The sequence below is a fragment of the Penicillium lagena genome (assembly GCF_028827675.1).
Source record: "Penicillium lagena strain IBT 129212 chromosome Unknown utg000003l_segment0_segment0, whole genome shotgun sequence".
Lineage (NCBI taxonomy): Eukaryota > Fungi > Ascomycota > Eurotiomycetes > Eurotiales > Aspergillaceae > Penicillium > Penicillium lagena.
The window spans coordinates 1810706-1822870 of NW_026623224.1; the positions used below are offsets into that span (position 1 = coordinate 1810706).

At 53.8% G+C, this 12165-nt stretch overlaps 8 protein-coding genes across 8 annotated transcripts; 3 read left to right on the forward strand and 5 right to left on the reverse strand.

Annotated features, from left to right (window-relative positions):
- Window positions 1-15: 15 nt before the first annotated feature.
- N7510_005893 (post-initiation translation factor DPC29) lies at window positions 16-894 on the forward strand (the record flags this gene model as incomplete). Its single annotated transcript, XM_056977819.1, has 1 exon — window positions 16-894. The coding sequence occupies one exon, from the start codon at window positions 16-18 to the stop codon at window positions 892-894; it is 879 nt and encodes a 292-aa protein (XP_056833851.1).
- A 149-nt stretch (window positions 895-1043) lies between these two features.
- Window positions 1044-3377, reverse strand: N7510_005894 (Mis6 domain protein; the record flags this gene model as incomplete). Its single annotated transcript, XM_056977820.1, has 4 exons — window positions 1044-2129; window positions 2177-3207; window positions 3261-3314; window positions 3365-3377. The coding sequence occupies 4 exons, from the start codon at window positions 3375-3377 to the stop codon at window positions 1044-1046; spliced, it is 2184 nt and encodes a 727-aa protein (XP_056833852.1).
- A 408-nt stretch (window positions 3378-3785) lies between these two features.
- Window positions 3786-5853, reverse strand: N7510_005895 (CLPTM1 family protein; the record flags this gene model as incomplete). The annotated part of the gene is made up of 4 exons (XM_056977821.1): window positions 3786-4115; window positions 4167-4652; window positions 4703-5752; window positions 5812-5853. The coding sequence occupies 4 exons, from the start codon at window positions 5851-5853 to the stop codon at window positions 3786-3788; spliced, it is 1908 nt and encodes a 635-aa protein (XP_056833853.1).
- A 256-nt stretch (window positions 5854-6109) lies between these two features.
- N7510_005896 (short chain dehydrogenase/reductase family protein) lies at window positions 6110-7510 on the forward strand (the record flags this gene model as incomplete). Its single annotated transcript, XM_056977822.1, has 5 exons — window positions 6110-6390; window positions 6447-6532; window positions 6585-6749; window positions 6799-6869; window positions 6926-7510. The coding sequence occupies 5 exons, from the start codon at window positions 6110-6112 to the stop codon at window positions 7508-7510; spliced, it is 1188 nt and encodes a 395-aa protein (XP_056833854.1).
- A 299-nt stretch (window positions 7511-7809) lies between these two features.
- N7510_005897 (uncharacterized protein) lies at window positions 7810-8520 on the reverse strand (the record flags this gene model as incomplete). The annotated part of the gene is made up of 1 exon (XM_056977823.1): window positions 7810-8520. The coding sequence occupies one exon, from the start codon at window positions 8518-8520 to the stop codon at window positions 7810-7812; it is 711 nt and encodes a 236-aa protein (XP_056833855.1).
- Window positions 8521-8656: 136 nt separating this feature from the next.
- N7510_005898 (uncharacterized protein) lies at window positions 8657-9639 on the reverse strand (the record flags this gene model as incomplete). The annotated part of the gene is made up of 3 exons (XM_056977824.1): window positions 8657-9190; window positions 9248-9510; window positions 9612-9639. The coding sequence occupies 3 exons, from the start codon at window positions 9637-9639 to the stop codon at window positions 8657-8659; spliced, it is 825 nt and encodes a 274-aa protein (XP_056833856.1).
- A 62-nt stretch (window positions 9640-9701) lies between these two features.
- On the forward strand, window positions 9702-10593 carry N7510_005899 (SNAP receptor SEC22; the record flags this gene model as incomplete). Its single annotated transcript, XM_056977825.1, has 5 exons — window positions 9702-9735; window positions 9802-9836; window positions 9901-10010; window positions 10071-10476; window positions 10531-10593. 5 exons carry the CDS (start codon window positions 9702-9704, stop codon window positions 10591-10593), a joined length of 648 nt encoding a protein of 215 aa, XP_056833857.1.
- A 162-nt stretch (window positions 10594-10755) lies between these two features.
- N7510_005900 (Elongator subunit IKI1) lies at window positions 10756-11893 on the reverse strand (the record flags this gene model as incomplete). Its single annotated transcript, XM_056977826.1, has 3 exons — window positions 10756-11474; window positions 11528-11681; window positions 11735-11893. 3 exons carry the CDS (start codon window positions 11891-11893, stop codon window positions 10756-10758), a joined length of 1032 nt encoding a protein of 343 aa, XP_056833858.1.
- Window positions 11894-12165: the final 272 nt, after the last annotated feature.

Consider the following 12165-nt stretch of genomic DNA (forward strand, 5'->3'; position numbering starts at 1 on the left):
CCTTTTCTTCAAACAATGGCCATCCGCCTGAACAGGCTGCTGCGACAGCCATACAACAGTGGTTATGGTAGCCGCTTCAGCACTTCTGCTGGACTCTTGGCCGGACACAGCAAATGGTCCACCATCAAGCATGACAAGGCCAGGAACGACAAGGCCAAGAGCAAAGAGCGCCAGCTGGTGAGCAAAGAGATCCGCAATGCCACCCAGTGTATGAATCCTCTTCCCCCGCGGACTGTATTTCTGTTCATCATGGCTCACCCAGGATTAGTATGGGGCCCCGACCCCAAATTCAACCCCCGTCTCACCCTCGCCCTCTCCAACGCCAAACGCGCATCCATCCCTAAGACTGTGATCGAGGCCGCCATTGCCCGCGGCCAGGGCCTGAGCGTGACAGGACAAGCACTGGAATCTATCACCATTGAAGCCATTCTCCCAGGATCCGTGGCAGCGGTGATCGAGTGCCAGACAGACCAGAAAGCACGCGTGCTACAGGATATCCGGTTTCTGATCAAGGATAACGGCGGCAGTATCGCGCCGACAACATACTTGTTTGAGAAGAAGGGGAGGGTGGTTATGGAGAAGAAAGACGGAGTTGATTTGGATAATTACCTGGACCAGGCGATTGAGGCCGGCGCGGCGGATCTGACGGTCGATGAACAGGGTCGTTTAGTGGTCTTCACGGATCCGTCGGGGACGAAGAGTGTGGGCGAGAAGTTTTCCAAGCTTTCTGGGTTGGAGATTGAGGAGGTGGAGATTATCTGGGATCCGACTCAGGATGGATTGGTCAAGGAGGTGGATGAGGAGCATGCGAAGGTTCTGGATTACCTCTTGACTGCTTTACGCGAGGATCCCAGCGTGCAGGAGATCTACTTGAACCCTCCTAATATCCTCTGATCATGGTTGACTCGGACGATTTGAATCTGGACCGCTCCCGTCCGAGGGGCGGATGTACAACATTGGATACAGATACCCACGGCGTTCATGGCAAAAGAAAGATCGGGGAAATAGAGAACCAACATAGATATCAAGCGTGTTCCATTCATTTACTCCTTCCGTAGCGCCTTCATCGTGCTCCTCATCAACTCACTCGTGCCCCGACATCCAACGGCCTCCAGCCAGTCAAGCATCTGCACCCGATAATCTTGCCAAGTGACCTTCGCCCCGCCGTCCTTCTCAAGCGCCTGCAAGAACTTCTGGGTAACCGGTTTCCGCAGTCGGGGGCGATCCTCCCCGATATTTTGGTCATTTTCGATATCAGCAAAACATGCCGCGGAGAAATTGCACAGCGCGGCGTGGTAGCTGATTGAGAAGATGGATGTGACGGTAGACTGAAACGCGCTTTCTCGGTCGTATCGTCTAGATGCTTCGTTGGATCCTCGGAGGTACTCTGTGAGCGCAGTAATTGTTTCTGCGGGTATCAGACAACCAAGCGCATTGGGATCGTCTCGGTTCAGGGCGCGATTGCGCCAGACCAGATTGCACATGTCCATCACGTAGCCGTTGAACTGGCCGACCAGCTCATTGGGATACAGTGGGTCTGGGGGGTGGGGTAATTGGAGGACTTTGGAGCTCAGGGAAGTCTCAAATGCGGATTTGTAGCCTGCTAGTATGGAATTGAGCATGGAGAGAAGGCAGGCGGATGAGGTGAAAGCGAGGGTGTAGACAGTCGGTGCGAGGGGGATCGTGAGTCGGATATGCGCGTTCTGCGAGGCGTACGAGAACAGGTGTGTTAGGACTTTGTAGAATTGAAGCACAGAGAGTGTCCCGGGCTTGGTCTGGTTTTCGTCGGCCACAGCAGGTAGAAACTCGAGCATGGTTGAGGCCAGCAGTCCTGCGTGCGCAATCGCACGGCTCAGAGGGACTGACTCTTCGGAGACCGAGGGCTGCCGCTGCAGTTTGACGCCCCATTGACTGATCAGCGCGGAATAAAAGTCCAGCAAGGCCGTTCTGGACACAAGTGTGCCATCCAGCACGGCGGCCTCCGTAGGTGACAGTAATTCCTCTTGCAAGGAGTCGAAGGACTCCACGGGGAGATACTCAAGGAGTCGAAGGATATCTTCACGATTATCTTTGCCGTTCCAAATCGTGATATATGACTTCAAAAAAGAACGGACCGAGACCGGGAGTTCCTGTGACATTCAGTATCTTGAATCCACAACGCCACCAACGATCTTACCTTCGTGTACGAAGCATATCCCACAACAGAATCCAGAACATAAGATAATGTCTCAGGCTCGTCATCCACATTCTCCCGAAGCTGTTCCAGCTTATCCTCCAAAAAGCTTCTCAACCACTCATCCAAGCGACGATGTGCTGCCTCCGGCTGAACCAGGAACAAATACTTTTGAGCAATAGCATCACCAAGCGTCGAAATGATCTGATTTGGAAGCTCGATCCTGTCAATTTTCTCGACGAAGTGACCGATATCACGGATCTCTTCCAGCGAGGTATGTTTCGGCGGCACGCGAGACGTCTGCAAGCTCGGGATCACCACTTCGATCTTGCTCCTCTTCACTGTGCCTCGGTGAACCACCTGAAACAGCCGGTCATTACCAGCCTGTGCCGCTCGTTCTGCATTCTGATCATGAAGGATCTTCGCGTGGCTCGACCACTCCGGGTCCGGGTGCTTGAAAATCAACCCCATTCTCCTGGTCAATCCCAGATCCCCGACAATGATCTCGGGATAGTAGTTCTTGAAGATCCTGAGCAGACTAACGAGCTCTTTTTCCTCGCTCCCTCCTGCCCGAAGCAGCTCCATCAAAGCCTGGATGCGAAACGGCTTGACGTGTTTCCGCCGCGTGATCAACGATAGCAGATGACACAGCGGCTTCCGTAGACTGATCATGTCGAGATAATTGAAGAGCACTGCATATAGCTTGGCAAGATGCGCTCTGTCTTCGAGCAGGTCATACACCAGAATCAGCCAGCGCAGCGACAGCGCCTGCGTCGCGGCGCTGGGCTTATTCTTGCTCGGCCCCAGGCAACAAACCACCTGCGTGACCAGCTTGGACGCTATCTTCTCTTGCGGATATAGATTCTTGACCAGGGTGGTGACCGTGCCTTGGTCCAGACTGTTTTTCGTCGTGAGGATCTTCAACAGACGGGCCAGCTCGTTCGGCGGAATGCCATTCTCGTACGCGTCCGAGGCAATTATTTTGGCTAGGTCGCTGGCATCTGTGTATCTTTGCTTGACGGGCACAAATGCAACTGTAAGAGAGTCAGTTGGCGCGAGACCGGGTTTGACCGCGGTCTGTTCTTACCGGCTTCCAGGTGTTCGACCGCGTCCAGCAGCCGAACTGACTGGCGATTGTTCCCTACGGCCATCAGCGACTATCCACGAACTGAATCATCAATTGGAACATACCCAAATTATCCATGGCGATGTCTATCCCAGTCTAGGTACTGGGGATTGGGGCTGGTGATCAGGCCTCGGGAATTCGCGTTGGGTGTTCCCGTGCAAAAACAAACAGCCGCGCCCAACACGGAATCGTCAACAACTCGATAATATTATTATCTCAGGGCAACAAAGCATCGGCATTCGAACTCGGATGAAAGTCGTCTAAAGTCGCGGAACGTGCGCGCAACGGAGAAGAAATGGGCTTAAACCCAATCAGGAAATCAACAACAATGTACAATTATTATTATTTACACGAACGGGTTCTTATTATCAACTACAATAATCATGTCTAGATTCAACTATGCTTCTTTCACATTGCCAACCCTCCAAGTAATGAATTGCACTACAAGGAATAACCCAGCTCGGTCTAAATGACTTCAAAACTCATTCATTTTCTCTTCCGGGTCGACGCCTGGGACGAGCTGGGCTGGGCAGCCGACGTCTGAGCAGTCACCTCAAGCGACTTATCGATCTTAGCAGCCGCGGGCGCAGATTCGTCTTCCTCGTCGCTCTCGCCACCCTGTCCGAACTCGTTGACGCGCGTATAGTCCACCTTGTACTTCCAGCTCTGGTACACCCAGACAAAGAAGATGACGTCGTCGCGCAGGGTAGCCAGGCGGTGCAGCCACGGCATCTTGACCGTGAATGCGAAGAGGTCGTCGATGAAGGTGTTGAGGAACTTGTACGTCAGTGCCTTGCCGGGCAAGTGGGCAACGGACTGGAACAGGATTTAGTGGCTATTCGCGGCTGCTGGGGAAAGGAGACTGACCTTCAAGCGATAGTTGATATACAAACTGGGAACCATCATGAGGAATCCGTAGGCATAGACACTGCCCACGAGCGTCTGAATGATGTACGAGTACCACGACTTGTGGGTGTTGTAGATCAGGCTGTACGCGGCATAGGCGGCCAACAGGGGCACGGCAAGGATGTATAGATAGCGGAAAGCAATCTCGTCATACTCCTTGGTCTTCTCCTCGGTCTCCGACAGCTTATGCTTGTCCTCGAAGACAATAACATACGGCAAGAACGAAAAGAAGGAGCCGGCGGGTGGTGGACGAACACGAACGTCGACCGTCTTAGTGATCTTCCAGGCTTCCAGCAGAATACCGAATCCCTGACTGGCGAGAATCATCCATGAAGTGTTATCGCTGTTGTCCATCAGGTAGAGGAAGATGACGGCCTGCATGAAGACATTGGCCAGAATCGTTCGGACCGAAGTGCCGACAATGTCCTTCTTCTTGCGCCAGTGAGCCTATAATCGGGTCAGTAATTGCCGCTCACATTCAAAGGAGTAGAACTGACGATATCGTTCTTGAAAGCCAGAGTCTCAAACAACATATGCAGGATAGTGACTACACCAGTGGTGCCCAGGAGGTAAATGTTCGTGTCCAGGAGAATCTCCTTGACCATCTCCCACTCGGTTCCATCGCCACCACCGGGCACGGGGCCGCCGTACGCGGCCTGGCGAGCACTTTGCTTGGCACCTTCATCGATACTAGTGATGATGTTGAACTTCCAGTTTGCCATGTTGTTGAGAGTGATGCGCAGCGGGACCGTGTCGACCGTCGAGTTCAATTCCGTCATGTGGGTTTTCAGCTGCCAGAAGGTGTTCAGGAACACAATCGGGTAGTACCAGCCGTTTTGGCCGCTCAGATCCCGGGCACCGCTTCGTTCGAGCTGCACATACTGGCGGACTGCCGGCTGCATCTGGGGGAATTTCTGGGATCCGGAGTCGGGGATGAGAGAGACGGTAAAGTTGGGATGATAGTACGACACGGTCTGCACGTCCGGCGTGGAATCTTCCTCCTCTTCCACCTCCGTTCCGTCACTGGACAGGAGGTTCTTCAGCTTCTTGGCCTTCTTCTTGGCGAGGTACTGGTTCAGCGGGCGCACGAAGTGGACGGCATTCTCGGAGCTGTAACCCTTGGCGGCGGGATCGAGTTGGTAGCCCGTCTGAGCGACAAAGAAATGCGCCCAGAGGGTTCCGTTCTGCTGGACCTGCTTCGGAATCTTGATGGTCGTATCGATCTCCCGGCTGTCGCTGTAGTTTCCAATTGTGAAGTTCTTTTCGCTCAGGACCAGCTCGGCCGACTTCAGGTTCGGGATCACGGTGGACGGCGCCACATAGATACTGATATCGAGGGCGCTGTTAGACGGCCAGATCGGGGCGATGAGATCGGGGATGGCGCTGTAGTTGGAGACCAGGTTGGGGTCAGGACGGTCAACGAAGGCCGGCATGTTGCCCGGCTTGACGTCGGAAGCAGCATCCTGCTTGTTGCCAAAAAATCGGCCGATGACGAATTGCACCAGCAGGAAGATGCCCAGGCCTTGGAGGGCAGCCTTGAAGCCGGACTATAGTTGACGAGGTCAGCCACCCCGCGACAGTCAGACGCGATGAATTCCACACGTACATTAGCCTCGGGCTCATCCCGGCGTTGGCGCTGCTCGGGCATGATGGTTAATAGGGTTGGGGGAAACGGGGAATAGAGAAGAGAAGAAGAAAAGAAAGGAAAAGAAAAGAAAGGAGGGACAAGATGGTCACTTCCATCCGGCGGCCTTGGCACATTTGTTTCTCTAATTGCTTTCCCCAACTTTCTTAGCTAACAGTGATAATTAACGACACATACGCTCGAGTCCTCCTTTCTCATACCCCCCGATATATTCTCCATCTATCGTCGCAACCGCGATGGGCGCGCTCATCCCCCCGACATGACGGACACTCATCCCTCCTCCGACGCCTCCCGCGCGCACTTCCCGTCGCACACCGAGCCGCGAGTCTGGCTGATCACGGCCGGCGACTCGCCCATTGGCATCTCTGTCGCGCGGCAGGTGCTTGCGCATGGGGATTCAGTGCTTCTCGGACTCGCGCACTCCGTTCTAGACCGCGACGAGCGCCGTCGCGATGGGTTCGAGGCATTTCTCGCCGAGGTGGAGGGGCACCAGCACGAGGGATGGGGGCAGCGCATGAAGACAGTTCCCCTGGACATCAGGTGCGCATCCCTCCTGGCACTTATCGGAGCTTTCTAATAGGACCCTCGTACGGCAGAATGATGGGCGAATGCCAAGCTGTCTTCGCGCAAGCTGTAGCGACATTTGGAAGAGTCGATATCCTCCTGTGCTGCACGAGTCAAGGTATGGTGAGACCCGTATGCCTTATTTAAAAAGATACTGACCCCCTCTATAGCGCTCATCGGAACGGTGGAAGAACTTGCCGCATCGCAGCAGACCCTCAACCTCGTCCGCGATCAATTCGAGATCAATTACTTCGGTCCTCTGAACATCATTAAGGCCGCACTGCCTCACATGCGTCGAGAACAATCAGGCCATATCATGATCCTGTCCGGAATCAGTATGATTTCTCTACACTCTATTGAAAGGGTTCTTCTAACCAATATCAGCGGCGCACATCGGCACTCCAGGACTGGGCATGTACTGCGCAGCAGGATGGGCTCTAGAAGGGTTCTGCGACGTAAGTCTTCTTTGTATCTTTTCTGCCTACCGGCATATCTAATAATCTAATCACAGAGTCTGGCATACGAAATCGCTCCGTTCGACGTCAAACTCACCATCTTTCAATGCAGCATCGAAATCGGCATCCTCACCAACCTCGTCACCAGCGTGCCCCCAATCTTCCCAGCTTATTCACCCGCAGGCAACAGTGCGCCTCTCTTCCGCGGGATCCTCAACCATCTGGTCCCGCGTCTCCCAGATGCCCCCGCCACGCAAACAACCACCACCAAGCCCTCCACCGGGTCTAGTCGGGGAAGTCATGACTCGCAAGAAGACACACGAGTCCACGCCGCAGAGACAGGCCCCTTCTCCGTTCCCGAGGTCGTATCCATGCACCCCCCGCTCAGCGCCGCGCATCTCGAAGTCCTCGTTTCTGAAACCGTTTATGCCATCACGGCGATCGGAGGTCATGAGAATCCGCCCTCCCGCCATATTGTCGGGCAGGAAGGTGTTGCGAGTGTCAAGGAGAAACTCAAAACCGTCAGCGAGGAACTAGAGGATTTCATTCAGGCAAGCTTTGCGGTTGATGTTGCTGCGGATGCGGAACCAGCGCCGACGAGAGACGATGCGATGGGTGGGATGAATGAGGGATTATTCTAGGGTCATATTGCATACTCCCTACTACGATACATAATGAAGGCCATTTCCAACCACTGCTCGCAAGCGAGCACATCAATTACGCAAGTTGATTTATTCGTCCGTCAACTGCTGATGGTAGTGTTTGTGGAGTGCCTCGTCAAGGAGTAACATACACATCCTCCGCATACACACTACTTACGCCGCTATAAGAAGACAGACATAGCTTTAGGGCATCAACGTACACCCAGGATAATCCACGAGTAGGCACTCTTCTCTTCTTCTCTCGTATCGTAAAATCGTCATTGTCCGGCCCCAATGCATTATTCCTCCCATTCCGATTCCTCCTCCTCCTCCTCCTCATTCTCTTCCTCTTCATCCATTCGCTTCTTCCCCTGACTGAGAAACCACGCTTGCCTCACATCCCAGAGACTGCCCATATCCTGATTGTTGCGGTAGCAGCGAAACTCCCGCCAGGAATTCGCGTTTTTAACACCGGACCTGCGTCCGTCGACTTCTAGGATCTTATTCACTAGCGTCTGCAGGCTGGAGACGTTGCGGACGAGAATCTCGCCTGCTCGATGAGCAGTTGTTTCGTGAGACTGAGGCATCTTGGTATGGGATGTCTTGTCTTCTTCTTCCTCTTCTCCTTCTTTTTCTTGCCTCGGGACGTCGGGTTTCGGGTTGCTCTGCTGTTCACTGGGATCTTCTGCCATCGCTATTTTCTCGTTGGTTGATGGGATATCCAGTACGGGTTGCTGTTCGGGTCCTTTCACTGGAGCCATTGCTGGAGAAGAGGTTGGAATATCCCAGATTGGGTTGTCATCAGGTTTCTTCTCTGTTTTTTTGGGTTGCTTGGGTGGTCTGCCTCGTTTCCTCTTGACGGGAGGTTGAGGCTCTGAAGGGGGAGCTGAGCGTTTCTGTTGTCCTTCGCCATTCGAGGGCTGGTTGTGTGGGTTCGGACTGAGGACGACCACCGATGCCGGCCCATACTGGTCTTGTCCATTCAAAGCTGTGTTTGGCTCCTTCGTCATAGGGAATTCGGAAACTGTTGTGGTCTTTAACTCGGGAGAGGGCAACTCATGCTGCACGCTGGACAGGAAGACCCGTTGGCCATCGGGTATCACAAAGGTCAACTTGGAGCCTGTGCTTTCAAGGACCTTGGAACGTTTATTTAGCAAAGTGGTCACAATAAAAGCAAATAGTGTCGATCCGTACCTTGGCCTCCTTCTCCACATGCACTCTTTCCGAATGTCGGCCGAAAACGTTCGAGTATTTCCAAATATCACCCGGTAGAATGACTCCTTCTTTCACAAGAGTCGCCAGCTTCACGCGCGAGCTTTCCCCAGTCAGCACTTTGTAGTCGACTTTCTGTTTCTGGCCCCAGAACTGCTCAAACTCGCGTTCCTTGAAGGCGTCAAAGTCTCCCTCTGTGCGCTGCTGCCGCGCCTTCTCGGCCTGGCGCAGCCAGGCACCACCATACCGGCCATTCTGCAGGTCGAGCTGGAACTGCCGAATCCCGTCCCGCCAGTTATTGGAGTATCGGATGAAGGACTGCGGTAGAGGTGCGATCTTAGGGTCTGGGTCTTCGGGTGTGGCCTCGGGTTCGGGATTTGGGTGTATGCCGTCTGGCAGCAGAGCCAGGATCTCTCGTTTCTCGTCTTCTTCAAGGCAGTTCCATGCCTTGGGGTTCGCTAGCAGTTTCTAAAACATTCCTCACCTGTTAGTTTCGGTTGTCACCGGTTCCACTGCAGTACATACCACTAGATCGATGTCGATTAGTTGGGACCTGTTGCTGGTCAACAGCTGTTCCTCGCTCCAGAGGCCGCGGGCAGCCTTGCGCGGTGCACGTTTCGGTGTCCGTTTCGGCGTCGGTTGTGATTTGGCTGGGGGAGAGTCACATCCGACTGGCGACATTGCAGGGTCCTGTTGTTGCGACTGCTCCGTGATATCTTGTTGGGGCGAGGGCTGTGATTTAGCCGGAGATGTCTCCATGGCCGACGACATGGCAGGGACCTCCGGCTCTGCCATCTGAGCCGAACGGGCAGCGACACGACTAAGTCATTATTATTGTCAGAATTCCGAAGTGCAACAAGCTCCGAAGCTCACCAGGACCGCCGCGTACTGCCGACAGCCACCGCCTTTCGGCCCATTTGTGGCTGTTTACTGCGTATCTGGCACTTTCTTAGCTCGGTTCTTCTCACGCCTACCCACAATGGTGAGATCAACGCAGATTGCAAGGCTTGATGGTAAGTGTGGTATTTTCTGGAACGGAGAGTGAGTGAGGCGTCGCTGACATGAGGGTGTCGGAGCAGGCCTGATGCTGGCCGCGTCGGTGGATGATGAGCAGGTGAGAGAGAGGCTTTGCCTGGCAAACACTCCTCGTTCCTTTGGTGAAACTGACGTCCTCGCAGGCCGAGTCAGAGCTGTCGGAAATCAAGTCGCAGGCCAAGATGATCTTTCGACGATTGAACCGCAACTCCGCACCCCAAGCCAGCATCGAGTCCAAGCAATACAACCTCCAGTAAGTCGGACTCGCCCTTTTGAATGTCTTACTCCTATATCTCACACGATTGCTACATAGCTATCTGATCAAGGATGACGTCTGCTTCCTGTGCATTTGTGACAGCTCCTATCCGCGCAAACTGGCCTTCACCTATCTGGCCGATCTGGCCTCCGAATTCACCACCACCTACACCCCCTCGCAGTACCTCTCCCCAAACCTCCGTCCATATGCCTTCGTCGAGTTCGACACCTTCATCCAGCGCACCAAGAAATTGTATCAGGATAGTCGCGCGTCGCAGAACTTGGATAAGTTGAACGACGAGCTGCGCGACGTCACCAAGGTCATGACCAAGAACATCGAGGATCTCTTGTACCGCGGTGATAGTCTGGAGCGGATGGGTGAGCTGTCGGGTCGGCTGCGCGAGGATAGCAAGAAATACCGACGGGCTGCTGTGCGCATCAATTGGGAGTTGATGCTGAAGCAGGTAAGTTGCTTGTCTGTCCATGTTGATCTTGCCATGCTGATACCTAGTCTGCAGTATGGACCTTTCGCCGGCGTCGGGTTTCTCGTGATCATTCTGCTGTGGTGGCGGTTCTTCTAATTTCCTCTGTTGCCCCCTGAACACACTCTTGTATGAATGTACGCATAGTTAATATCCCCTGGTGGTTGCAGGACACAATCCACCTCTGTTTAGAAATCACACACGCTGTAGCCATTCCGAAAGATATGTTCGTAGGCATTGGCGGGTGGCTGTCGGGCTTCCTTAGATCTCATCCTCTTCTTCGTCGAAATCATCTTCCTCGCCCATGTCATAAAGAATCCGACCACCTTCACCAGGCCCATTCCCTTGCTGCGCATCAAAGTAGGGCAGCACAACGCCTTCCCTCTCGCGCCTCTGCCTCTCCGTAAGCCGCAATTCAAATGTCGACTCCGGCTCCTCGTCTCCAGCGGCAGGATCTTCCTGCACCGGCGGATTATACAAGGCGTTATCGTCAAGCAAAGTCACAATCTCTTTGACCTGCTGTGGCGAGTACCGCGACGCAGGCGGAAGAAGATACCACTCCAAAACACCACGTCCGCTCTTCCGCCGGTGTTCTAGCTCGAGCACGATTCCTTCAACAGTGTTATCGGATCGGCCGAGCAAAACGCCATCTTGTTCTTCATCCAACCCGAAGACGGGCTCGGCGACGCTGCGGTCTCGAGCAGCTTTTTGTGCGAGAACGTGTGAGAATGAGTGGAGGGTGATTATGCTTGTGGCCATGTATGTGAGGAGGGACAAGGGGGAGGGGGAGTAGGGATGCTGTGGAAAGGGTCCAGGAATATCTTGGTGGTATGTTACCACTAGAGATGTGTCAAGCTGTGCTGTTGCTGACGCAGATGGCGGGGCTAAGAACGAGCTCAAGAAAGAGGGTAGATGAAATCCAGGCTCGAGTCGCTTCGAGTTCAGTAGTGGGTTGATGGAGTCGATGAGAATCAGACGGCCTGGCGATAGCGTTAGTTTGGCATCAATGCAATTCAAGACGTAGGAAACTCACGTCGCGAGGAATAAGATCCAGCTAGCTGCTGCGCCGCACTCACTTCCCTGGCGATTTCAGCTGGGCTCTTCCGGCGCGCTGATACAAAAGCATCGACACCGTCGGGCTGTTTCAGCGTCTCGAATGCAACTAGCGTGACATGGACCTTGGAGAGCTATTCGAGACGTTCAGCACTCATTCCAACGTAGGGTTTGCGACTTGACCTACCTTAGCTCGTCGAATATATTCGCGGATGAGCGGGGTGGCTGGTTGCTGCAGAGAGTCCAGGAGCAGGGTAAGCGGCGACGCCGTGTCTCTCAGATTCAATAATTTCGAGATCAGGAGCAAATTATGCGTGCGGCGATGCGCGAGATTGACTGGAGCCATGGCTGGGTTTGGTTGGGTGGTAGGGATTATGGGAGAGAAGAAGCTGAAGTGGGGGATGAGGTGGGAGCAAAAAATTCGGGTTGTGGTTAAAGTTGAGGCTCGACGGGACGGGCCGGGCTGCATCTGCTCGCATTCATGGATTATTTCTGTCGAGACATGGGATTGAATTGCAGTAAATACATTGGTATCTTAACCTTGAACGAGAGGCAATGTTTCTTTATCCTTTTGGGTGGCTCGCTAAGGTTCTTCTTCCGCATGGTGGATTGCATGTC